Genomic DNA, 27720 nt, shown 5'->3' with positions numbered 1-27720 from the left:
AGATTTTTCTTGTGGATTTCTTGTTTTTAGTGCGATACTTAGATACATATCGACTGCAAGCAAGCAATACCTCCTATCTGACTCCGGGTGGATTTTAAAGGGGAACAATAAAACTTAATAAAATCCTTAATCCTTATTCCGAGGTAGGTATAATGAGATACTGAAAATCCAAGTTTTCTTTATTTACGCATAGTATTGATTAATAAAGTTTTTTGTTTTTATTTTGAATCTTAAGCTACCTTAAACCTTTTTGGTAGATACAAGTTTTTTGAAACAAAAATGTCAGATAGGAGGTATTGCTTGCTTGCAGTCGATATGAGTTATATACCAGTACCTACACAAATGTGTGTATGGTTATAAAATATGTACTAGCATTATTTGACTATAGAGAATGACGGCATAAGAAGGCCTCATGCCGTCTGCCATTACGGTGGATTCGGGTATGGGATATGTTGAGGAAAAATAAAATTGATTATTGATTTTTTAGCGTCATATATTTTACTCCCATGAGATATGGACACTTACAATGTATTTGCAGAAATCACAGTGGATGGAAGCAATCGAAATGGCACACTTATTATTACTGAATCGGAATTTCTAAGTTATTTTAATAACTTCGATTAATCAGCCTTTTTATCAAACATTATGTGTAAGTAACCACAAAATCACAGTAGAGTCCAGGTCAATTTTAATGGTAAGTTTTGTAAAAATCAACAATTATCAAAAATCAAAGTTGATATATAAGATCAACTTAGTCCCGATATCACAACTATTAATTTTCAGTATCAAAGCTTCAGTATTAAACTCCTTTTACGTCAGAATGAAGATCTAGGAACAACTAGTTATTTAAAGCTACGAGTATATTTTATGACCAGTTTTAACTTTGTTTTTTTTTTTTTATAATACGTCAATCCTTATTCATCTGCCCATCATTCCTGGATGGATTTGTCTTTGAATCATTGAGTCAAATAGAATCATATAAACTAAACAATAACATAAAGACTGGAGTACGAAGTAACGTACTTAGATTCTTCTTTTCAAAAGAACAATCTTTCTCCAACAACAACTAAATCACTAGAAAAATTTAATAACAAAAAATAACAGATTCATGTCCTTATTCTGAATACTGATATCGAAAACACTTCGATAAATCTCTAGTTTTAATACTAACACGTATGAAAATATTTGGAGACTTCTTTTTATCGTCGTAGAAAATAACGTTGAAAACTTATAGTAGATAATAAAGTAAAGTAGGCATAGTTCTGGCCGAACTCAATGGCGGATCGCAACGAATTTCAGAGCACAGTTAAAAGCATGTAGCTCGTACCCCTCGTGCACCTATGCTTCCTATTGATACCTAAAAATGGTATCTACGCAGCGAACCGCGCGTTGTTCCGAGCCGCCATAAAGACTGACGAGAACGATACGTAAATAATAAAGTAACAAAAGAAGGGAAACACTTCGATAAATCTCTAAAGTCTTAATACTAACACGTATGAGAATATTTGGCGAAATTTTGAAATTCGTCATAGAAAATAACGTTGAAAACTTATAGTGTATAATAAAGTAAAGTATAGTTCTCGCCAAACTCAATGGCGGCCTGTAGTAAGCTTCAGAGCATAGGTACGCGCATGTACCTCATATCCTTCGCGCATTTACGCTACCTATTGATACGCGCGATGTTCGAGCCGCCATAAAGACTGGTGAGAACATTACGTAAATAATAAAGTAACAAAAGAGGGTTAACTTATGACTGTAGAGATCTGAAATCCTGTTCCTTCTCGCGATGGCCCGTCGAGTAGAGATGGATGCGCATCGCGTGTAGGGACATAGAATTGGTGCCACAAAGCTTGCATGTAAGCTCCATGTTTGATGATACCGGGGTCCTGGGGAAATAACACAATATTGTACATTGCTGTATTAACAAAACAGGCATGATGACGATGCCTTTTGTTCGCGTTTTCAAAGCAGCCAAATTACTCTTTAGAGGTGATTTAATCAAAACAATAACAACTACAGAACATCTACGCAATGATTACACTAGTTAACAGCATTTTCGTATCCAAGGTGAAACATACATTTTTGCAGATTATCTATCACAGAATCGAAGTCTAGAACACCGGACTGCTCTAGCACGTCTAGTTTTGGAGAAAAACCAATCTGAAAATGCCTAAAAACGCTTTTTTAACGATATTTAAAGCCATTTTTCTACAGACACTATTTTTTTTCGTATTTTCTAACTAAAGAGTCATTTAGTACTGCTCTTCTCAATTCAAATCCAGTTTACTTTACATCATTACGAGTTTTCTTTCTCAAGATATACCATTTTACATTTACGGTGTATTTTGTCCATACTAAAATGTCAATTAGTAATGTAAGGAAAATCGTACGACGTAGCTGAAAAAAAAATATCACGAGAATGCAAACTCGTACTGATGTAAAGTAAACTGGATTTGAATTGAGAAGAGCAGTACTTAATGACTTTTTAGTTAGAAAATACGAAAAAAAAATAGTGTCTGTAGAAAAATGGCTTTAAATATCGTTAAAAAAGCGTTTTAGGCATTTTCAGATTGGTTTTTCTCCAAAACTAGAACTGCTAGAGCAGTCCTGTGTTCTAGACTTCGATTCTGTGATAGATAATCTGCAAAAATGTATATGTTTCACCTTGGATACAATAAAAAAGGAAAATTTTGTTGACTAGTGTTATTGATAAACCTTTTTATAATGTTACACTATTAAGTATCATTAAAACAGTGTGCGTGAGGGGAACTCCCCGCTAAATGCTTAAAAGATTTCACCAAAGAAGAAAGCAAAGAACCAGCTTAAATGAACACATTGGCGGTTAAGAGGTAATAACTTGAATAATTGAAAAAATAAGAAACCAATTTGTTCTGTTAAAAACAAATTACAGCTGTATTGCTGTATAAAGATAGCGTGTATGAATATATTGATCGCGTGATGTACGAGATTCACAACAAAAAACAGATAAATGGTGCAATTACGAAATGATATCACAATCACGGCTCATTATATAATCTGTCATTGTGTTGAGTTCCAAATTGGTCTCATTAGTTTATTAGCCGCTACCATGATAGTGAGCATGTTATCATAAGTCTGGACCATCCATTATAATAAGAGCTATTTACGAAGCAATTATCGTGTAAGGTACCTATATTAAAAGATTTTCGCGTTCAATTTTACGGGGATGGCAGATTATTATTAACTCACAATAAAAATAATAAAATAACTTCAGAAATAAAACAACTCCTAATTGAGACGCTCCTCCTGTTTGGGCACTTAACTTAAAATCGCTTCTAGAGGGACAGAAATTACAGGGGACTGAAATAACTACAGGGAAAAGCCCCTGTACTTTTGACTTAATTCTGTAATTACCTGGAAACCAACAACTTGAGCTGGTCATTTTCCTTCTTAAGCTCTAACAGCACATCCCTGGCGACTGGGTACAGTTCTGTGGGTGCATGTAGTGGGTAGATGACAGATCGCTCCCCCATATCGGGGACCGAGATCTCGAGAATATCATCCTCGGGAACCGAACGCCACTCCCACGCTTGGGGTACGCATTCCGGCTGACGGTGCTTGCGGCGTTTCTTTAGCAAACTGTGGAATGTGTATTTTTTTAGTGTGGTTGTTTTTATACTTATATATATCAGTGTAACGAATACAAGTGGTAATGATGCAGTCAGGGTTAATGTTGGGTCCATTCTCAATAAACAGATAAAAAAATTATAAGTACATACATATAGTTAAATGAGATATTATTACATACCTATGATGTAATATTTTTCCCCACCCACCCAGAACATATCTATGAGAGTGCAATATTTAACTTAGTAATTATAAAACAAGTACATACGCCATAAGATCTTGGCGTATAACGCCCGGCGCCTTGGCGGGGAAGTCAGGGTCGAGGACGGGCTGGTCCTGTCCGTCACTGCAGTATAGCATGTAGTCCATCAAGTGACGGATGTGATTGATCTACAGAACAGAAACGAGATACTTGTAAAAAAGAAAAAATTGTCAACGCATCGTACAGAGTCATTAGGTTACAATGAAAATTTAAAAAGGTTTATCGTCTATATAGTCTCAACCTTTTTTTTAAACGGGGCTACGAAGACTGGCAGGTTAAAAAAATTGGTAGAAAAAAAAACCGGCCGAGAGCGACTCATTTCGCGCGTTTAGTACGTGTAATAAACACATAAAAAAGTACACGTGTGAACATTTTTTTGTTAGTTTGAGTACTAATTTAACAACAAAGGCGAATCGACATTCGGCTGTCACCCCTTGAAGCTTGGTACCCGGGGCTGATCCAAGTAAGCCGACCACAGAGGCCCGGCGAGCCGTAGGTTGAGTATGCCTGATCTAGATGGTCGTCGTCACGGCCTAAAACTGTTAACTGGTGCACAACACACGTCCCACGAGCTCGCTGTGATGCGACGCAGTGCCGCACTGACACAATGTTCAATGTCCAAACTTCTTTCATCGCTCACTGTGTACTCACCAGTCCGATGTCATCGACGGTGAGGTCGGCGTCGATGTCGACCAGCAGGTCGTGCTCGGGCAGGTAGGGGCGGCCGCACTCGGCGCTGCCCGCCGCGTTGTGCCGCAGTGCCGCACTGTGTACTCACCAGTCCGATGTCATCGACGGTGAGGTCGGCGTCGATGTCGACCAGCAGGTCGTGCTCGGGCAGGTAGGGGCGGCCGCACTCGGCGCTGCCCGCCGCGTTGTGCCGCAGTGCCGCACTGTGTACTCACCAGTCCGATGTCATCGACGGTGAGGTCGGCGTCGATGTCGACCAGCAGGTCGTGCTCGGGCAGGTAGGGGCGGCCGCACTCGGCGCTGCCCGCCGCGTTGTGCCGCAGTGCCGCACTGTGTACTCACCAGTCCGATGTCATCGACGGTGAGGTCGGCGTCGATGTCGACCAGCAGGTCGTGCTCGGGCAGGTAGGGGCGGCCGCACTCGGCGCTGCCCGCCGCGTTGTGCCGCAGTGCCGCACTGTGTACTCACCAGTCCGATGTCATCGACGGTGAGGTCGGCGTCGATGTCGACCAGCAGGTCGTGCTCGGGCAGGTAGGGGCGGCCGCACTCGGCGCTGCCCGCCGCGTTGTGCCGCAGTGCCGCACTGTGTACTCACCAGTCCGATGTCATCGACGGTGAGGTCGGCGTCGATGTCGACCAGCAGGTCGTGCTCGGGCAGGTAGGGGCGGCCGCACTCGGCGCTGCCCGCCGCGTTGTGCCGCAGTGCCGCACTGTGTACTCACCAGTCCGATGTCATCGACGGTGAGGTCGGCGTCGATGTCGACCAGCAGGTCGTGCTCGGGCAGGTAGGGGCGGCCGCACTCGGCGCTGCCCGCCGCGTTGTGCCGCAGTGCCGCACTGTGTACTCACCAGTCCGATGTCATCGACGGTGAGGTCGGCGTCGATGTCGACCAGCAGGTCGTGCTCGGGCAGGTAGGGGCGGCCGCACTCGGCGCTGCCCGCCGCGTTGTGCCGCAGTGCCGCACTGTGTACTCACCAGTCCGATGTCATCGACGGTGAGGTCGGCGTCGATGTCGACCAGCAGGTCGTGCTCGGGCAGGTAGGGGCGGCCGCACTCGGCGCTGCCCGCCGCGTTGTGCCGCAGTGCCGCACTGTGTACTCACCAGTCCGATGTCATCGACGGTGAGGTCGGCGTCGATGTCGACCAGCAGGTCGTGCTCGGGCAGGTAGGGGCGGCCGCACTCGGCGCTGCCCGCCGCGTTGTGCCGCAGTGCCGCACTGTGTACTCACCAGTCCGATGTCATCGACGGTGAGGTCGGCGTCGATGTCGACCAGCAGGTCGTGCTCGGGCAGGTAGGGGCGGCCGCACTCGGCGCTGCCCGCCGCGTTGTGCCGCAGTGCCGCACTGTGTACTCACCAGTCCGATGTCATCGACGGTGAGGTCGGCGTCGATGTCGACCAGCAGGTCGTGCTCGGGCAGGTAGGGGCGGCCGCACTCGGCGCTGCCCGCCGCGTTGTGCCGCAGTGCCGCACTGTGTACTCACCAGTCCGATGTCATCGACGGTGAGGTCGGCGTCGATGTCGACCAGCAGGTCGTGCTCGGGCAGGTAGGGGCGGCCGCACTCGGCGCTGCCCGCCGCGTTGTGCCGCAGTGCCGCACTGTGTACTCACCAGTCCGATGTCATCGACGGTGAGGTCGGCGTCGATGTCGACCAGCAGGTCGTGCTCGGGCAGGTAGGGGCGGCCGCACTCGGCGCTGCCCGCCGCGTTGTGCCGCAGTGCCGCACTGTGTACTCACCAGTCCGATGTCATCGACGGTGAGGTCGGCGTCGATGTCGACCAGCAGGTCGTGCTCGGGCAGGTAGGGGCGGCCGCACTCGGCGCTGCCCGCCGCGTTGTGCCGCAGTGCCGCACTGTGTACTCACCAGTCCGATGTCATCGACGGTGAGGTCGGCGTCGATGTCGACCAGCAGGTCGTGCTCGGGCAGGTAGGGGCGGCCGCACTCGGCGCTGCCCGCCGCGTTGTGCCGCAGTGCCGCACTGTGTACTCACCAGTCCGATGTCATCGACGGTGAGGTCGGCGTCGATGTCGACCAGCAGGTCGTGCTCGGGCAGGTAGGGGCGGCCGCACTCGGCGCTGCCCAGCCCGCACAGCGCGCTCACGTACCGCGTGCCCGCCGCGTTGCGACGTAGTTCCGCACTGTGTACAAAATACACGCATTTTTTCACAACAATTTTATTGGCGCTATACCTTTTCAATATTTTAGAATATTTGTTCATCCTATCGGCCTGCCTTTTATGCCGCAGAACAACGTTTTCAACTGGTCATGGCTCTAAACAAATGCGAGCAGTAGCTCCGCGTTAGCGCACCTACTGGTGCAGTTCCGTAGACCCACAGAGTTTGCTCCGTTACCATAATTCCTGCACGATATCTGCTTCTTCATTAGAAGCAGATATCGTTTATCTTAGGTTTCACGTTTGACACCTAAGATAACATCTACTACGTTTGTTTATTGTTTTGAGGGCCGATTTTTCAATCATCAGTTAACTTCTATCCGTGAAATAAATACGGCGGTTTGACATATACTTTCTTTACAAAAGCTGTCAAAACGTCAAACATATTCGTCATATAAAAGTTATCTGAAAAATCAGCCCTCTCTGACTTGTCATCGTGGTAGCAATCGGTTACACGGCATACGAGTATGCCGCTACTCACGGGGAGGGCCCGAGCATAGGTGACACTCTACGAGATGGCTAAAACGGATAAAATTCGGCGAATAAAATATATCTAAAACTGGTTATTCCACTGTATATACAACACAGATTTACTCACACAGGACAGAAGAGCAGCGCGAGGATGGCGGGCAGGCCGGGGATGTTGGGCATGAGCGTGGTGTGGCGCAGCGTCAGACGCGTGTTGCCCTCGTTGCAGCCCACGTCGCCCGCCACTAACAACCTACAGAACATTAATGTATACAAGTTTCAATAAAATAACGTAAATAAATAAAAACTCATCATCTTCCCAACTATGTTGGGGTCGGCTTCCAGTCTAACCGGATTCAGCTGAGTACCACTGTTTTACAAGGAGCGACTGCCTATCTGACCTCCTCAACCCAAGATAAGATGTTAAGTAAATTTTGGTATATGAATCGCATTGAAAGGCACTTTTGAAAAATTTGATTTTCTGAGCTTTGTTCAGGTCCTTTGAAAAGTAAAAGTATTTTTGTGAAGTGATATAAAGGATGACCTTAGAAATATGAAGTAAATCGAACAGGGTGGTAGACAAAGTAGTTTCCTTCATTCGTAACCCTAAGAATGTCGATACTACTTTTTACATTTTTTTTTTGCTGTTATAAATACTTTTGTAAAAATTAGATTCACCCCTGTAAAATAAGCATGATATCACACTATAAGTACTCACCTCATATATTTCTCCTGTGGCTCCGTGTCCAACAGAACGGAGTTGACCGAGTTCCATTCGATCCTCACCGGTATATCGCGGCTCGCGTACATCATTGTGTGAACCGTTGTCTCTAAAGGACTGGAAAATTAACTGGTATTATGACTGAAATAATGCACCAAGTATTGTTCTTGCCAAAGTTTATGGCGGCTTGCAACTATATTCTAAGTACAGGTAAGCATATATCGACAAACGCTGTTACCTGTAAACTTTACTGCGCAGCGACTTGCGTAATATTCTGAGTGCGTATATATAAACGTATTTATAAAAAAAAATTGAAGTTTTCGTCCATTAAAGTCTCAATTCCGTAACAACTCGATTTAAGCTTGATTTTCAAGTAATCAAATAACTGAATTATTCCCTTATTAGACACGTCAACCTGTATTTTTTACTGCGATAAAATCTACAACCTATTTGTTCATGCCCTAGTTACCTGTGTGGTCCTTTAAGGCAGACATCAGTATTACAGTCCTTGGCTCTGGGCGGTTCAATCTCGTTCAGTTGGTAGTACGCCAGCTCCATCTGCTCGCGATTGTGGGCGCGCTTCTGAGCTAAATTTAGATCGTAGGCCATCTCTCTGAGGTCGTGGTTCATCTGAGAATTTACAAATTGCCAATAGGCATGATGACTGAAAAAAAGTCCGTCTTTTAAATAACCTTAAAATAATGGACACATTTTTTTTTTATTTTTGTCTCAAAAAACATAACAACGAAGATGTAACACAATAAAATTTTGTGTTACGTCACTTCTGATTACAAATTTGACCCTCAATGTTTGTTGCATTATGTCTTAATAAAATAAATATTTATATAATGTTTTGTTAAAATAAAAAAATACTTGTGTAATATTTTTGGCCAGTATAAAATTCGGACTAATTAGAATCAATGTTTTTTAACCCTGTCATTATGCCTATTCGACTGTTATTTCAGAAAAGTAAAGTAGATTTTAGACATAAATAAAAAAAGGCAAAATTAATTAATTAGCCTACATTACCTTGGACTCATAGCTCTCCTCGCAGGGTACGGCGAATCCTCGCTTGATGAGCTCTTCGTTGACGTTCAGCTGTCCACCTTCCGCCAGCAAGTCGATGGCTACCACGCCGTGCACCACGGAGTATACCTACGATACAATACATTTTGATCAGTTTTCTTTGGCGTGTCCTGGAGATTTCGTAAACATTTTTTTTTTCTACTCTTCTTCTATATGTATTAAAATTACCGTCCGATACAGGCTCAAAAATGATACACATGGCTCAAAAAAATATCAACTTTATCTACTTACGCCAGACGCCAACGCCGTCCGCGTCGTCCTTATTTTAGTTTATAAGTATTGTAGAGTACATCAGATGGTGCTGTTGTAGAGTACATCAGATGGTGCAGTTCTAGACAGCTTTTTATTGGTCCTTCTAAAACTATCGCATTACAAGTTGTACCTTAGCGAGCAGGCGGCCGCGCCTGGCGAGCTGCGTGAAGCAGTGCGTGGCGGCGGGCGTGTAGCGCTCGTGCTGGTCCAGCAGCGGCGACGGCGCCAGCGCGGCCAGGCGGCAGCGCATGGCGAGCGGCGGCAGCAACAGCTGTGTGTTACCTTAGCGAGCAGGCGGCCGCGCCTGGCGAGCTGCGTGAAGCAGTGCGTGGCGGCGGGCGTGTAGCGCTCGTGCGGGTCCAGCAGCGGCGACGGCGCCAGCGCGGCCAGGCGGCAGCGCATGGCGAGCGGCGGCAGCAACAGCTGTGTGTTACCTTAGCGAGCAGGCGGCCGCGCCTGGCGAGCTGCGTGAAGCAGTGCGTGGCGGCGGGCGTGTAGCGCTCGTGCGGGTCCAGCAGCGGCGACGGCGCCAGCGCGGCCAGGCGGCAGCGCATGGCGAGGGGTGGCGCCACCCGGCACGCTCCGCTCGGCAGTGTCCGCACGTTGCACACGTGCACGCAGCCCGCGCTGCCGTAGTCTATGTACTGCACCTACAACGTACACGACAATCATACACTACTGTTACAGCCTTTTTTTGTTGTCGTCCCACTGCTGGGCACAGGCCTCTCACCGGGAGAAGGATTGAGCATTAATCACCACGCTTGCTCAATGTGGGTTGGTGATTTCAGACTATAGTCCAGGTTTCCTCAAGATGTTTTCCTTCACCTTTTTATCAGCCATTGGTGTCCAAGATATACTTAGAAAGTACATACAAACTTAGAAAAGTTGCATTGGTACTTGCCTGACCTGGAATCGAACCACACCAAATACTCGAGAAGTTTGTTCTTTACCCACTAGGCCACCACGACAAGCGGTACATCGTAAGCATAAATAGCCTAATATATAATCGTATAATACCTAACCGTACACTAGCTAGCTCCCACACAATTTACAAAATCGCTATAAGAATCCACACAAACCTCGATCATATCCCTGGGCAGCAACGCTCGCACCCTGACGCGGCAGATCTCGGTGCGTCCGGCGTCGGTGTAGGGCGCGGCCACGAGGTCGCCGGGCGCGAGGGCGGCGGTGTGCGCGACGAGCGGGCCGGTGTTCAGCGCCGTCTGTATGGCGCACAGCTCCGTCGCCGTGCTCTCGTCCGCGTATTGCACCCAGAACTTGCTTATACTGGTCAACTGATAACACGAATGTTTGTAATGAAATATTTCTGAATAACTTGCAATGTGCCCTAAGTATGCCCCGTTCCCACTTTTGAGGAGGTTTGTTTTGGATGGGAAATTAACATCCCCAGTTGAAATTGTATCATGTGGGTGAGTTGGGGGTGGATTTTGAACGGGTTCACGGAGGCTTTGGATACGGTAACCGGAACACGGAAGGGGAAGAGATTCTCCGGACGTGTGCCGCAGCCGACCTGGCCGTTGTGAACACGTTTTTCAGAAAGAAACCTGACCATTTGATCACCTACAGGAGCGGGAGAAACGCGACCCAAATCGACTTCCTACTCACTAGAAGGCATCACATCAGCAAAGTAGCCAACTGCAAGGTCATACCCGGCGAGAGTCTCACTGCGCAACACCGTCTCCTTGTCATGGATCTCTGTGTGAAGCCCAAAGACAAACGTCCGGAGCACTTCCAACGCCAAATCAGGTGGTGGATGCTTGATGAAAACGAGTCCCACATGCTCGCCTCGGCTATCGGCGACAAGTGCGACGGAGCCGAAGGCGAACTTGTCCAAAAACACTGGGACAGGTGTTCGGAGTAACCGAACACCTTTACGCAAACACGTGAGCCTCGGCCCACAATTTTTAGCTTTTAGTGCATTTTCGGTCGTCATCGTACACGGGCGTGCATTCAACTAACATTTTTGTAACGATTTTCGTAAATAAACAAAGTTAACGATAATCGCGAGTTTCTCATCTCATTCAACATCAACAAACAACGCACATCCCCCAACAACAGGATTCAGGCATCTGTCACGGAGGCGGCGAAGGCTGTGCTGGGAATGTCTAAGGGTGGACGCGAGTGTGACAAGGAAACTTGGTGGTGGGACGACACAGTCCAGAGGGAGACTAGGGTGAAGAAAGCACTTTTTCTGAAGTGGCAAGCGTCCAACTCTCCCGAAGATCGCGACGCTTACAGGCTTGCAAAACGAGCCACAAAACGAGCTGTAGCCAGAGCCAGACGTAACCACTTACAGCCACTATATGATAGGTTGGAAACGTCTGAGGGGCAAAAGCTCAGTTATAAGTTGGCTCGTTCCAGGATTAAAGCGGCACAGGACATCTCCAAGTGCCGCTGTGTCAAAGATCCTGACGGCAACCTGTTATGCGAGGACCTCGCGGTGAAGGAGAGATGGCGCTCTTATTTCCACGAGCTGCTGAATAAGCAGCACAGAGAAGTGCAGCCACCGGACCTCCCTCCAAATCAAGGACTGGTGCCACCGATAACGCCTGACGAAGTCCAGTTGGCTCTTCGCCGCATGAAAAATCGGAAAGCTGTCGGAGCCGATGGAGTCCCCATCGAAGTATGGAAAGCTATGGGGCCTCGTGGGGTGGGCATCCTAACAAACCTATTTAACCGCGTATGGGACACCGGCCGGATCCCGAACCAATGGAGACGGAGTGTCATCACTCCAGTCTTTAAGGGCAAGGGGTCTGTGCAGGAGTGTGGAAACTATCGCGGTATAAAGGTCATGTCCCACACCATGAAGCTCTTTGAGCGGATCGTTGACTCTCGGCTCCGGCAGGAGTGCATTGTTTCGGATTGTCAGTATGGCTTCCGCCCTTGACATGGAACCATGGACCCTGTTTTCGCCCTAAGGATTGTGATGGAGAAATACAGGGCGAAGAACACACCTCTGCATTTCCTTTTTCTGGACATGCAGAAGGCCTTCGACTGTGTTCCTCGCATGATGATCCCGTGGGCGCTGCGGTCCAAAGGGGTGCCAGAAGTCTATGTTGACATTATCCGAGACATGTACCGGGATTCCGATTCAGTGGTTCGGACCGCTGTTGGTGACACTACACCCTTCCCTGTTACCGTTGGAATACACCAGGGCTCCGTCCTTAGCCCGTTTCTGTTCAGCGTGATACTGGACTCATTGTCCGAAAGCATCCGAGATGCGCATGAGCAGCCCCCGTGGTTGCTCATGTATGCTGACGACATCGCGCTGGCAGACGCGGACAAGGGACGGTTGGTGCAGCGTGTTAACATGTGGAAGGAGTCACTCGAGAACGGCGGTTTGCAGCTGCATGTGGGGAAGACTGAGTATGTGGCCTGCAACTCGACAGATCCCACCTCCGTCTGCATAGACGGTAATATGGTTGAGCAGACGGACCAGGTCAGGTACTTGGGATCTGTCCTTCACGCGTCTGGTGGCATCGATTGCGACGTCAGGGCACGAATTTCGGCGGCATGGGCCAAGTGGCGTGAGGTGTCTGGTGTCATTTGTGACCCTAAAATGCCGGTTAAGCTGAAGGGACAGGTCTATAAATCCATCATTAGGCCTGTCCTTTTGTATGGCAGTGAAGCGTGGCCTGTGCTTGAGCGGCACAAGCAGGAGCTGCGGGTCACGGAGATGAAAATCCTGCGCTGGATGTGTGGAGTTACGCGGAAAGACCGCGTTAGGAACTCGCGCATCCGCGGCAGCCTTCATGTCCGTGACATTGCAGACAAACTGCAAGAGTGTCGCTTACGCTGGTACGGACACGTTTTACGGAAACCGGCCACTTACGTGGGGAACAAATGTCTAGCCATGGCGCCTCCGCCCGGCCGGGGCAGACTGGGTAGACCCAGGAAATGCTGGCTTGACGTTGTAAGGGATGACATGCGTGCCAATGGACTAACCACCAGGGATGCCGATGGACCGAGCGAAGTGGAGGAGAAGAAGCAGGAAAGCGGACCCCGGGCCCGGAAGGGCAACCGGGACAACGCTAGGATGATGATGAGTTGAAATTGTATACTTTTCTTCACTACATAGTAAAAAATAAAGTCGCTCTCTCAGTCTCTATATCTATATGCCTCAATCTTTAAAATTTCGCAACGGATTATGATGCGGTTTTTTTTAATAGATAGGCTGATTGAAGAGGAAGGTTTACATAATACTATATATTTAGTAATCAGCATTGCACCCGTGCGAAGCCGGGTCGGGTCGCTAGTAAGTGATATAATTATATTGATTGATTCATTAGAAATAAAACGATTTCAAAATGATCATGATTACTTTCTACATTAAGGTTAGAAGAAGGTATAAGTTAAGTGATACTTACTTGTGATATTTTCAGCGGAAAATGTGTGTCATCGATCTCCGGCAAGCGCGGCACTACTTTCTCCAAATCCAGTGACATTTTGTCAACAGCAAACGCATTGGCCAGAGCTTGAGCTTTTTCCAATCTAAAATGACAGAATTATCATTAATTTGAAAACTCTTAAAAACTTACAGCCTTACTTATAAACGTGAATTAAATAAAAAGTAATACTTAAGGACTGTTTAAGAAAATTCTTACTTATAAACGTTGCTTAAGCATGTCTTGACTAACATTTAAGCACTACTTAAGACTTTAAGTAGTGATTAGTTAAAATGTTGCTAAGAAGGCGATTAGAGATGTTTATAAGTAAGGGGGTTAAGTACTATTAATTTTAAAACTTAAGTATGAAATATCATGTACCAAATATTATTATATTATTTAAATAATTTGATTGATAATAATTTTATTGTTTATGTTATGATAAATTGCAATAATTTGTATGTGACTGTCAAATAATGTGTATAGCACTGTAGGTAGCATTAACAATAACAATATGGGTTATAATTACCTGAAATAAAAATATTTTATTTTTATTTATTTTTTGATTTATTATACTTACGGCAATAATGGAATTCTAATATCAATCCTCAACTGTCTTGCTTTTATGGCCTTGTACACTGGTAGCACCACTTGACCAGGTATTGAGGGGTCCTAAAAATGATAACACAATAATGATTACACTAGTCAACAAAATTTTCCTTTTTTATTGTATCCAAGGTGAAACATATAAATTTTTCCAGATTATCTATCACAGAATCGAAGTCTTGAACACAGTACTGCTCTAGCAGTTCTAGTTTTGGAGAAAAACCAATCTGAAAATGCCTAAAAACGCTTTTTTAACGATATTTAAAGCCATTTTTCTACAGACACTATTTTTTTTTTCGTATTTTTTAACTAAAGAATCATTTAGTTCTGCTCTTCTCAATTCAAATCCAGTTTTTTTCAGCTACGTCGCACGATTTTCCTTACATTACTAATTGACATTTTAGTATGAACAAAATACACCGTAAATGTAAAATGGGATATCTTGAGAAAGAAAACTCGTAATGATGTAAAGTAACTGGATTTGAATTGAGAAGAGCAGTACTAAATGATTCTTTAGTTAGAAAATACGAAAAAAAAAATAGTGTCTGTAGAAAAATGGCTTTAAATATCGTTAAAAAAGCGTTTTTAGGCATTTTCAGATTGGTTTTTCTCCAAAACTAGACGTGCTAGAGCAGTCCGGTGTTCTAGACTTCGATTCTGTGATAGATAATCTGCAAAAATTTCTATGTTTCACCTTGGATACGAAAATGCTGTTGACTAGTGTTATTAAAGTAATAATAACTCCATTAAATTTGTCTCAAAACGGCTTCAGCGTGTTGGCTTCGGTCCCACGTTCGCCTCCCAAAACTCCGGGACTCTATAGTCCCGAGGTTTGGCAGAGACATACAAAGATAATAATAATTTATTTCAGACTAGTTGTCCATTAAATCAAGATATGTATGAGGTCAAGAACTTACCCTACTGTTCTCGTTCCCATTCTTTTCAACACCTTCATTGAATGTTAGATACACTTTTCTGTAAGAAAGAAACATTCATTTTTGTTACAAAACAATTCAGAAAATGGTTGAAAACTAATTACACATTAACACGAAAGAAATGAAATCGATGTTTTCCAAATAAAAATATCGATATTGAAGTTACTGATAGAATATGACTGCAAACAGGCACAGGCAAAAAAAAACTAATTTGAATATATCTTGACATTTTTCATTCTCTCACCGGGTCCACGTGTGAAATATTTTTATAATAATTAAACCAGTTATTTTGAATATCGAATGCTTTACTTCATTACAACAGTTAGTGATAAAATAACAAAAGTATCGATAAACCTGCTGCCGGTATCGAAGGTGACGCGAGGCTCCTCTGAGATGGTCTTGTAGACGGCCTTCTTGATAGCCGCGGCGTACACCTCTCCCGGCTGATTGTCCGGGAAATTCTTCAGATACACCTATTTATTTTAACATAAAAAAAAATGTTCAGATAGGCAGTCGCTTCTTGTAAAGCACTGGTACTCAGCTGAATCCGGTTAGACTAGAAGCCGACCCCAAAATAGTTGGGAAAAAGGCTCGGAGGATGAAGATGACACTTATTTATTTTAACATTTAAAATATCGATAAACATTTTTGCGCACTCGCAGCAATAATAGCAATATTACATAATAGTTTTAAAAAGTATTTGTAATTTAAAAAGTATTTGTAATTTTTGATATTTTTTACGTACCACTTAAGAAGTGTGGAAAATCCTAGAGACTTATTTAAAATAAAAAAAAAGTTTACAAGAATTGTTATTTGCGATCGTTGTTAATATGGACTTTTACAGTACAAATACAATTTTTCAATTTGCTAGCTTGAATAAAAAAAACTCACACTAGAATTTGTAGCCACCTCTTTTTTTCATCAGGTTAACAACTAATAATGAATTAGATACTAACCGTCTTACCACAAAAACTTTTAAACGTCAGTTTAAGACTTGTCTAAAAAAATGTCAGATTATGACGTTGAAATAAGGTCCACTTTGCAGCCACAATTTTTTTAGACAAGTCTTAGATACATGTTTAAGTTTTTTTAGTAAGGCCAATTATGTTTATTATTTACCGTGGTCCTAGGGTCCAGTCCTCCTAGTGTTCGCACAGCATCGCGCTCCCGACTCTCGTCCTCCGATGCTTGCACGAAATATTGTGGGTAGAACGCGCCCGCTATTAGTATCTAAAAACAAATTTAGTATTCAAAACACCAGCTTTTTGAACGTATGTATTGATTAAACGTATGCAAGAATAAACCTCCGAAGCGAAAATACAGAGTAAATATGAAAATGAAAAAAAAAAAAAAACTAATTGTAGATAAAACACTTCTAAATAAAGACCCTCAATATTAAAGTAAGCCAGTACTAGTATCTGTTACAAGTTCGTTTGTAAGGCTATAAATATCACATTTTAAAAGATGTACAAAAATATTTGCAATAAAATGGAAATAACTAAAAACCTTCATACATACTTTCAGGTCAAACTCAGAACCTAATTGTTTGAGTCGTTTAAAGCACTAAAGCTTTCTCCTAAATGTAAAAAATACTTTTCTGAAAACCGCATCTAAATTGCTTCAGAAAAACGCGAGATTGTCGCGGACAAACAAACAAACATACATACAAACAGGTCAAACTGAGAACCTCCTTTTTGGGAGGTCGGTTAAACACTTCACTGTCCATAATGCAGACACAATAGTTAAACAATCGGTGTGTATCACATGTGACTCATGGGACAGGGAAGTTAAAATGTAATAATCAAATACCTTATAGAGCAAAGCCAGCTCATGTTTATTCCACGGCGACTTGCCATTGGGCGGGTCGATGCCGACAGTGGCGAGGCGGCGGCGCAGGTCCCGCGCCAGCTCGTCCAGTTCCCGCAGCGCCCGCGCCTGCACGTAGAAGCGCCGCGCCCACTGCGGCTCCGACTGCCCGGCCGCGCGGAAGAACTGCTGTTGACGGAGGACCGTCCATACCTGGGGATAACAGGAGTTAGTGTACATTTATTTTATTACTGCAAATACTCCGCGCATAGGATAAAAAGTGTCCATACTATTATAAAGTGAGATATAAAGTAATCATACGTATACGAATGTAATTGTACCTCTCCATAAGTTTAAGAAAACATTACAAAAAATTCTAATTGAGAAACGTGTCTACACGGTTGATAAATATGTCGGGACACCTTTTCACACACGGTCGGTTAGCCCCATGGTAAGTTATTAATTAACTTGTGTTATAGGTGCTAACACAACTGATAAACTACATATAGCTACATATATACATATTTATAAATACATATTGTAACACCCAGACCACGGCCAACAAGCATGCTCATCACACAAACGTCGACCGAACCGGGAATCGAACCCGGGACCTCAGGTTCGGCTGTCCGGCATGGCATGATGAGTTCCTAAATGAGTAATTTAGATATTTAATTCTAGTTTTAATTGTATAAATTTCTTATTTTAATTCTAGTACGTAGTCCAAACCATATTTGTACGTCTCACCATAGACAGAACATAGCGCACTATTTTAATTTTCAGATCTACATTTATTTTTACCTATGTTTTACAAATAATAAATACTTTGACTTTGACTTTACGCTTTTTGTAACGTTTCTTAGCTATAGTTCGGCCATTCAGAGAATGCGTTCCTGACACGTCGCGATTGAACTGACGACGTAACTTTGCAATGGCGTTGCAGTTACGATAAAAATATTTTTGCTGGTTGTTTACCGTTTTAACAATTGAGGAGCATTAAAACAACATTATTATATCAATAATCAATGAATGTTATTACGTCGTCAGTTCAATCGCGACGTGTCAGGAACGCATTCTCTGAATGGCCGAACTTTAGTTATGTTTTCTCCTCAGAACTCAGAGCGTGTGCAAAATTTTATCCTAATCGAAGGCCGGGAAGTGGGTCAAATTAAGATTCCAAAATTTTCTTATATGTTCATTACAAGTGAAGCTAATATTTATAAGCGTGTTAAAAAAAAGCAAATTCTTTTGAAGAATTTGAAAGAATGTTTGAGATTGATTTAGATTGAAATCATAAACTCTTCATTTTAGAATTTTAGTACAGATGGGCTACCACAAAAGTTTATTCTATGATGTCACATTTATATAAGAACTGTCCACATAATCCATCTGTCTACCTAACTGCATGAGAATCCGCGTTGATATGTATCTATAGTAAAATGTGAATATATTGTGGATGTGTACCTTGTAAACGTTAAGGAAAGCAATGCAGTCGCTGGTGGAGCCATCTGCCCACGTCAGCTTAGAGTTGTAAGCGTTCAAACGCTCACGGAACGGACTGTTGAACAAATTCTTCACTGACATCGCAGCCGCTGAAAGAAATAAATTCAATAAATGTTATGCGATAAAAATATATATTTACAGTGCAAGCTGAACAACTTTGTATTTCAGAAGTTAACTTATTTATTTTGACTATTGTGAAGTTAATAGTAGCAACTTCGGACAAGCAAAGTTTCCCTCTCGTCAAAATCTATAGGTAACAAACGTGCAGTCATATTTCTAACTTCAGTAACGCGAAGTGTAACCTATTTCACTTTAGTTTTATGAATCGGTGAACCACTTTTGCCATAAAATGAGAAAAAAGTTGCAATACTAAGGGGTAATAATGGTAACACCAACTGTACAACCAAATTGCCACATGCAAAGCCGTATATGGACGCCAAAGATTATATTTATTTTTTCAGTCATACAGAAAATCATAAAATTCGGCGTCCATATATGGCTTTGCATGCGGTAAGGGTTCTTTTTACACAATTTGTCAGATTTTATTTTCAATTTATATGCTGCTTACAAAGTCAATGATATAGATCAGTAAATAATTTAATAAGTACCCATAACGACAGTTTCCTCCAAGCAGCCGTAGATATAGCCCAATATGATGAGTTTAGACAGTTTGACATCAACGGGTAACCTTGCGGCGACGCGGCCCAAGTACGTCATATCGCCGTCCATTGATGACCACTCGCCGTCAACAGTTTTCTTTAACGCTCCAATCTGATATGAAATTAATAATAATTAATTATTGATACATAATGCGCGAAATTGTTTTTCTTTTCCTCTGCATACAACAATTCCTTCAATGCAATCCCTGTATTTTATTATCAAAAGTAGACTAAGCATTGGTTCTAAAATTTTTCCTTAAGAAATAGCACTACACAATCATGCTAATTTATGCTGAAGATAAAGACTCACAATGTAGCATAAAAATATACTAGCCTATAATAATAAAGTTTATTATAGTTATCGGCACGGATAATGAGCTCTCGGCGGAAGAGTGGGGATCGCTTTGCGCACTGTACACTTAAGGCAATAAACCAATAAATCACTTCTGCGCAGGTGAAGGTCAGGGCTCAATATCCTTGCCGATCATTATAACTCGTAAAATAAATAAAGCGTACCTCTTTAAGCACAAGTACAGTCCGGTGTATGTTAGAGATGTCGGGCGGGTCCATAGCTAGAGCCAACACGTCAGCAGGCGGGCCCATATCCATCATCTTGGCTAACAGCACCAATCTCTCTAGAGGACAACGAATTATCTCCGGGGGAATTTCTTGTCTAAACCCTTCCTGTATTATGGAGAATAACAAGTTTTTACATTATATTATTCAATAGTGATTAAAAAAATATTATGTAAATATCCTCGCTATCACATACACGGTCGGATTCGAAAAAAAAATGTTAAGTTGCCCATTTATCAAGGAAAGGTTTTTATCTGGGGGCAACTAGTGTTACTTTTTTGACGTGTAAAAGTGATGTTATGCTCCAACTTGCAAAATAAACGATTTCATTTAATTTCATTACTCTACGGTGACTTCGGGCTGTCGGGCCGAAATAGCTTTGTAATATATTTTTAGTGTACTTACATAAAACTTTTCAGAAACCATCCTGTAGACGCGGCCGTCCCTCACTCGTCCGGCGCGGCCCGCGCGTTGCTCGCAGTTCGTCTTGGACGCCCAAGCTAGCCGCAACGACGTGAAGTTCGTGTCAGGATCAGCCACCATTATCTTCATCAGGCAGTAATCTATCACTGTACAATACAATTGAGTTATGTTTATTTATTTTGCCATTTATTTACCTAAAGCATTAAATCAAAATATTGTTTCTAGTGGCTAAAACAGTAAGACTTAGTATCATACCAACACGGAACACGAGAGTAAGTCATAAGCATTCAATTCAATCGACTAGTCTGAGCCAAATTTTTGCAAAAAGACTGCAGTTAGATCATACAGGTCTACCGCTCCTTGCTTAAAGGCTGAATAAGTTGTTCAGTTCTTTAACAGTGCGAAACTGACAATTGATACTCTAATGTAAAGTCCTAAGGTTCACTATCATCTGTGCGGTTTATCAGGGGAGAAAGTTTCATAGTTTACTTACCATACTTAATATCAGGCACAGTAATGGAGCTCTCAGCAATATTAGTGGCTAGTATTATTTTCCTGTGTCCAGGCTGTACTCGTTGAAACACGCGCGCTTGTTCGTCCGCCGTTATCGTCGAGTGCAGGGGCAGAACATACCATTTGTACGAACGGCAATGGGCGCCCACTATCTTCTCACTGCAATTGAAGTCTTAAAACTTATACACATGTAAGAAAAAACCTCTCAAAATACCGTTTAAAAGCATTTTAAACTGGATATCCAAGCAAAGATTATAAATACGAAAGTTACTCTGTCTCTGTCTTTTCTGCACGCCTAACCGATTTGTGTGAAATTTGGTACAGACATACTTTGGAATATCAAAGTCACGAAGTTAATAATGTCAAAATTGAATAGAAATTGAATCGCAATAGCAGTTTTAACCATATCGGGCATTCTGCGACTAATATATGTAAGTCCAATCGTATTCCAACGACATTCGATTGGTTTGCGATTGGTCTGCCATTTTAGTGATTTTGGTCTATACGGTAGTTTGCTCTACAATATATTGCAATCGTAAATCATTTGCTGACAAAATGGTTTATTATTGAATGACAGAAAAGGATAAAAACGTTCATTTCAAAGAAAAAATTGCGGAATGCCATATAAGCTTCAATCGTAATTGAGTCGGGATTGGATCTCATTCGAATGTAAATCGTATGTCGCTTAAGTAAAATAAAGAGAATTGGGCCCCCGGGCCGGCGGACATTCAAGCTGTTCACACGCACGCCGTCGCGTCAGTCAGAGCCAGAATGGCGAGCAGCGAGGATCTCGGTGTTGTTGCTGCCATATCCTTTGGCTTAACTTATCTTTATAGGAAAAAGAAACAAAATTATGAACGATCGTAGCGAGTTTCTTAGCAATGTTGAATCAAGCTCCACTCGTCGCGAAAGCGGGAGAGATTGAGCCCGTGTAAACAGTTACCGGGCGCCATTCATCCTTTGAACTTTGCCACAAAACCGACACTTGCCCGATTCGCAGCATTCACGTTCACAGGTGCGTTCACGGGCTCGGGCGTACCGTTTACACGCTCGTGAATGTGCACGTTGAATATAGAGTTAAACGCGCGCGTGTGAACCTACCATTAGACCCGGGAGAAGGACATAGGATACTTATAAAGTTTTTATCACGATCCGGCTACGGGAAGCAGTTATCTCGGGACGCGGGTGAAACCGCGAGTGGAAAGCCAGTTAGTCATAAAACTTACAACCACGATATTATCTCTGCCGAGAAACATTCCCATTATTTCTTTGCAAAAACAGGCAAATGGTTTCAACTTTTTTTTAAGTTACTTAAGTTTTTACTTATCTATACTAATATTATAAAGCTGAAGAGTTTGTTTGTTTGTTTGAACGCGCTAATCTCAGGAACTACTGGTCCGATTTGAAAAACTCTTTCAGTGTTAGATAGCCCATTTATCGAGAAAGGCCATAGGCTACTTTTTATAGGTTCGTGCAGAGGTTTCCACGGGACGCGGGTGAAACCGCTGGCAGAAGCTAGTATTAAATATAGAAACTTACTAAACACATACAATTTTATATTATAATGAAAAAAGTATATGCTTTACTAACCGCAAATCAAAGTCTGTAAGACAAGTATACAAGTCTTCAATCTCATGAATCCCTGGTAGGAATATGAGCACGGAAGGCAGGTCGGCTTGTGAGCGGTCCGTGATCTGATCTTCCTGTTTATCTATGCCTTCGAAGGCATTCAACAGCCTCAGAACTATGTGGTGCATTTCCGTAACTATGCACGGGTCCTCGGCTTTAGGCTCTGGTACCTTTAATAAAAAGACATCGGACTTCACTTGTGATTCTACATATATTGGTATGCTTCAAACGGGCTCAGTAGGGCCGTTTCGGCTTGCACGTCATCTTTTTGACTAGATACATAATTAAAATATTGTTATAGGTACTATTAAGACACACTTTTATTTACTCTTCGCATAAAAATGCCGTGCCGGCCTGTACCTCCAATGGGCGGTACCGGCCGTTCGTGTTATGCTTAAACCATGTTCATTTAGGGTTCGGAATTTGTTAGTGTCAAATATTAGTCAAGACCAAAAAATTCCCAGTGACACCAAGAGATGCTTCTTGTGATTTATTCTTGACCCTAATGTACGACCCAAGATAAGCATAAATTAAGTGTAAACCACTTTTAATAAATCAATAAAAACATTTTGAACACTTACAGTACCAAACTTGTGAAGGTGATCCAAATAGAACTTCTTCACAGTAAACATGGGATCACCCTTCTCAATTGTGATACAGTTGGTCCTCTCGAGGCCCAGAGTGGTAGCTACCTTGAAATAGTCAGCGAATGCTATCTTATCGAACGTGGCTGACATGAGCACCACTTTCACATGGGGTGATGACGTATATGCTAGCCTCTTCACAATGAGAAGCAGGAAGTCCATCTCTTGGCCTCTTTCGTGAACTTCATCCAGTATCACATGGGTGTATTCATTCATTGTTTTTGATGCAACTAAAACAGTTTTTTAGTATGTAGTAAATAATCAATTTGTGACAATTCTTATCAAAATCAGATACTGTCAGTATATTAATCTCAGTTATATGAATATTACTGAGAAACACAGCAACAACAAATCGGTAATTGAAAATACATTTGAAATTGTGAAAAAAACATACCCAGTTTTTGTAGCAAAATACCAGTGGTAACATAACTTATGCGAGTATCATTTGAAACATGAGCATCAAGTCCAACCTGTGATAAAAACATTGTTATTTGTTATTCTACAACTTTGAACAAAATACTTGAACTAGGTATGGGTTAATTAAAAAAAACAATAATAATATTAGTACATATGTTACAGCCAAAGTAATAAGTCTGCATTAGGGCATGCAATTTCGGTAAAACAAAAATTACCGGTAAAAATTCGGTAATAAAAATATTTTTACCGGTAAACCGGTAAAACGGTAATTTTTGTTTTTTTTTTTTAATGTGATATTATAACAATAAGATTGGGTAGTCTTAAAGCAAAAACTAAATAAATATGCAAAGTATAAGGTGGTAAACGTTTTTTGTGTCGTGGGCCGTAACAAAAAACATGTAAGTACCATCCGTACGCGATGTCGCCGACAAAATGCAAGAAAAATGGCTGCGATGGTACGGACATGTAAAAAGGAGTGACACCTGAGGACATCGGCAGTGTGAATGTGATACTCAATCTCAATATACCCGGTCAAAGGCGCAAAGGCAGGCCGAAACCGTGGTGGTTGAGTGTCGTAATGAATGACATGAAAATCTGCGAACTCGAAGAGGAAGATGTCTATTCAGGAGGATAGAGCGAAGTGGAAGAAGGAAGATACGGAAAGCCGACCCCGTCACAAGACGGGATAAACGCTAAGAATTACCGTAAAAAATATATTTTTCATTGAAGGGAAAGCCCTTTTTTATGGTAAATCATCAAATGACAGACTCTTTCTGTCTAAAACCCATGTTTTTTAGTAGGTGTTTTATGGACCAGGGTAGCGGTAACTCTTTCGAACAATCCCGCGGCCCCGGCAGGCCTTGGCCCTGCTGGGCCCCACTGGGTTTGCTGACATCTCCCTGAGGAGCCTGTGGAACAACGCGCGCTGCTGACACGGGTCTGTTGTCTATGCAGACGGTGGAACGATGAGCCACCCGAACTCACCGCCCACAGACCGACGCCTACGGTGGCCGGGAGTCGTCTCTCGACCCTTGGCGCCCGTGGTGTCTTCCTGGCCCACTACAGCGGCTGGGATGAGAGGTGCTACTCGCAGTCGCTCCGCCGTCTCCTTCTCGAGCATGACTGCTTCGCAGAAGGGGCGACGGCTTCCCATTCCCTCTAGCTCCGGACCATAGCTTGAACCAGGGAAGGACGCGAAAGGTCGCCGCTGCCTATTGCCTCGACGACAACACCGCGGTACCCTTCCCAGGCAGTGCACACCTGGACTGTGTGCTCCCCCGTGTCCTCAGAGCTGTCCGCATGGTGGTGAAGTAAAAGCCCTTGCTCAGTAAGGTCATAGAGTAGGTAAAATAAGCAATAAGCATTTGTACCTTGTATGAGCTGACAGCTATGAGGAAAAACAGAATAACCGAATGAATACAATTTGTTTAGATTTTATAAATTAAGATGAGAAAGAAGATTTGTATCTAACCTAGAGATAGTTAAGGACACACAAGTTTACTTTTCTAAAAAACAGCAACTTTAACACTCTTACAATACGTAATGTATGCAACATTACATTATATTCAGGCTACATAAAAAAGATTTGACGTTAAATGAACAATTGCTATATTTTATCAGAAAAACGTAAAAACCGGTAAATTACCGGTTTCATATTATTTTTACCGGTAATTTAAAACTCGCAAAAATGGGCGATTTACCGGTAAAAACGAAACCGGTTAACCGGTATTGCATGCCCTAGTCTGCATATTATACATGTTATCTAGCTATTATTTATAATATCTACTCAATTCGGATAAAGTGATAATTGACACAGAATCAATCACATTAACTAGCAATTTTATATAATATCTCCATAGACTTACATAAGTAATGTAATAAAACAAGCAGGTAAAGATTATTATTTCATGTTAACTAACTAAAGTGTCTAGTAGCTGACCTTAATAGAATTCGAAAAAGACACACCATAAAGCACAAAACGGCATAGCACAGTGCAGGGCACCCCATAATAGTAGTCTGGTCACTACTACTAATATGAATAATATCCAGATAAAGTAATTCATTTATCACATTGTGAAGTCAATTTGGGTAATATATATAATGACCAGTGATTATGTTATGTATAATATATATTTAATCATTATGGCTGTAATACATATACTTAAATATGGATATGCAAAAAAAAAATGTTTACCTGATAACCAACCACTCCACCAACATCCCAACCTCTTTCCTGGGCAACTCTTTTGGCAATAGAAATAGCAGCTATCCTCCTTGGTTGTGTCACAACTATCTTGCAAGGCTGGCGACACTTATAGCAGTTATCAAGTATCCATTGTGGGACTTGAGTGGTCTTACCGCAACCAGTTGGACCTTCCAATATCACAACTTGATTAGCCCTGATTGTATCCACTATCTAAAAAGGATACAATTATATTGAGGACAATAAAATAAAAAAAGGGCCAATTAGGTATATTAAGGACTCCATGTGTATGACAAGCAAGCATACATAGATAGAAGCTGCTAAGCAAAGTTACAGCTGTGTATTTTTTAAATAAACTTTTTAGCTTGAGGATAATGGTCTTGTGAAGCCAACTTGATAAAGAATGCTTTATGCATTAAAATTAAAATAAAAAAAACATTATGTAGATCTCTTAACCAATAATAAGGCTGGAACATTGTGAATAAAAAAAAATCTATACTAATATTATAAAGTTTGCACTAATCTCAGGAAGTACTTCTCCAATTAAAAAAAACTTTCTGTGTTAGATAGCCTACAATGTACATATTGAGGAAGGCTGAAGGATAATTTTAATCCCGATGCACAACATAGTTTTCACGGGACATGGGTGAAACCATTGGCGGAAGGAACTATACTATAAATGTTTACTAAAAATAAAGATGTTGGCGAATCTATGAGAAAGACCTCACCTTTGCCTTGTACTCATTAATGGGCAAGTGATTGGTATCCTCCTTCCTTTGGAATGAGTACTTATTGTAGACTTGTAGCATGGCTTCGTCTGCCAGAGCGGGAATAGTTTGGGAGGAAGCTCCTACAGAAGACATGTGGTCCATAGAATCCAGGGGTCCTCGCTGGTCCTGATTCTCATAACACTCTGCTGCATTCTGCAGTACAACAATAAAAATCTATTCTAATACTTATACAGGGTGTCCAGTAAATAGCACGACATACTGCAGGGGATAATAGCTTGGGTCACTACCTATCAATACAACACAATGCATGTTCAGCAAAATCTTACGGATTTACAGTTTTACAAAATTTTCCGAAATACCGAAAAATCTCTATCTTGAAACAGATTTTTAAGCATCTCGTAATGAAAAAATCCTTTTCTAGTACTTTTTTTCACATCAAACTATTCGTGAATGGTTACTTTACTCATGAATAAGTCTTTTTTCTATCAAAAACAAGAATGTTTTCAAGGAATACAATTTTTTGTTTGAATTTACACAGAACTATTCTCTTATCACTTAAGTTTAACCTACAGTGATGAAAAAAAATGTATGGGGCAGTTTTGTACAACAAACTTAAAAAATAGCTTGTTTAATGGTGATTTAGGAAAGATACATTACTAGTGGAGTTTGCTGAACATATATTGTGTTGTATTGATAGGTAGTGACCCAAGCTATCACCCCCTGCAGTATGTCATGCTATTTACTGGACACCCTGTATAAAGATGAGAGATTTGTTTGTTTGCATCAAATAGTACTCAACCAATTCAAACGATTCTCTCAGTATTAGGAAGCTATACTAGGTATACTGTTGTTAGCTTGGTAAAATTTGCAATTTAAACTAAACAAAAGAGACGCCATAGTTCTTAGTTGATTAATACGCCAACAGTATTAATTAATGTAACAGTGAGAATTAGCAGTTTAGTTATTAGAATATACGACCCACTGACCGAATAATGTACAGCTTTTTATACGTTACCCGCAAATATAATTCAGTCTCTCTTTGCCTAGCTTCGCGCGCATACTCGGTGCCCCCGGATACCACCTCGGAGTGGCGGTGTTCCTCTTTCCTATTCAAGTCGTCGAATTCATGCTTTACGATACGCATTCCACCCGTAAGCGGACCCCGAAGTCTGGTAACTTGCGAACTCGATGGAGAAGGATTCATCAAAAACCCTCGTAATTCGTCCATGCCGATATGTTCTGATACTTTGTGTATCGACCACGAATATAGTCAATCTTCTTTTTTTTCGAATCTTCTAGATTGAACAAAGGCAGTTCGAAAATATTGCTGTATCAACAAAAAAGATAATGAAAAAGAAACTGTAACTTTAATTTCAAGTTTTGACGCTGATTGTTTTCTTACCTTCCC

The 27720-nt window shown here is 42.3% G+C and overlaps 1 protein-coding gene across 2 annotated transcripts; it reads right to left on the bottom strand.

The window, feature by feature from the left end:
• Nucleotides 1-475: 475 nt before the first annotated feature.
• LOC124640087 (probable ATP-dependent RNA helicase spindle-E) lies at nt 476-27720 on the bottom strand. 2 transcript variants are annotated; one of them, XM_047177715.1, is made up of 27 exons: nt 27328-27718; nt 26310-26504; nt 25573-25794; nt 23356-23431; nt 22899-23191; nt 22279-22487; nt 20669-20847; nt 20158-20321; nt 19693-19860; nt 19126-19288; nt 18479-18606; nt 17018-17227; nt 16328-16438; nt 15563-15681; nt 15191-15248; nt 14248-14339; nt 13650-13773; nt 10341-10556; nt 9696-9911; nt 8953-9078; nt 8393-8553; nt 7921-8040; nt 7333-7455; nt 6552-6699; nt 3875-3996; nt 3394-3618; nt 476-1886 (listed from the first exon to the last, which is right to left on the bottom strand). In XM_047177715.1, exons 1-27 carry the CDS (start codon nt 27538-27540, stop codon nt 1748-1750), a joined length of 4320 nt encoding a protein of 1439 aa, XP_047033671.1. In that variant the 5' UTR covers nt 27541-27718; the 3' UTR covers nt 476-1747. The 2 variants fall into 2 exon arrangements, with proteins under 2 accessions (XP_047033671.1, XP_047033672.1); XM_047177716.1 differs by lacking the exons at nt 476-1886; nt 3394-3618; nt 3875-3996 and adding an exon at nt 4529-6466 and having other exon boundaries at nt 6594-6699; nt 27328-27720.

Source organism: Helicoverpa zea, chromosome 20 (genome assembly GCF_022581195.2).
Source record: "Helicoverpa zea isolate HzStark_Cry1AcR chromosome 20, ilHelZeax1.1, whole genome shotgun sequence".
NCBI classification, from domain to species: domain Eukaryota; kingdom Metazoa; phylum Arthropoda; class Insecta; order Lepidoptera; family Noctuidae; genus Helicoverpa; species Helicoverpa zea.
The sequence above is the reverse complement of the archived record's forward strand: the minus strand, read 5'-3'. Positions and strand labels throughout refer to the sequence as shown.

Bases quoted from the DNA above. Each gene is read 5' to 3' on its own strand.
- LOC124640087 (XM_047177715.1), bottom strand. From the start codon at position 27,540: ATGGACGAATTACGAGGGTTTTTGATGAATCCTTCTCCATCGAGTTCG. The intron at 15,682-16,327 runs GTAAATAATAAA...TAAAATAAATAG, and splicing joins GACTGGACCCTAGGACCACG to GTGTATCTGAAGAATTTCCC. The intron at 14,340-15,190 runs GTAAGTTCTTGA...TATCATTTTTAG, and splicing joins ATGGGAACGAGAACAGTAGG to GACCCCTCAATACCTGGTCA.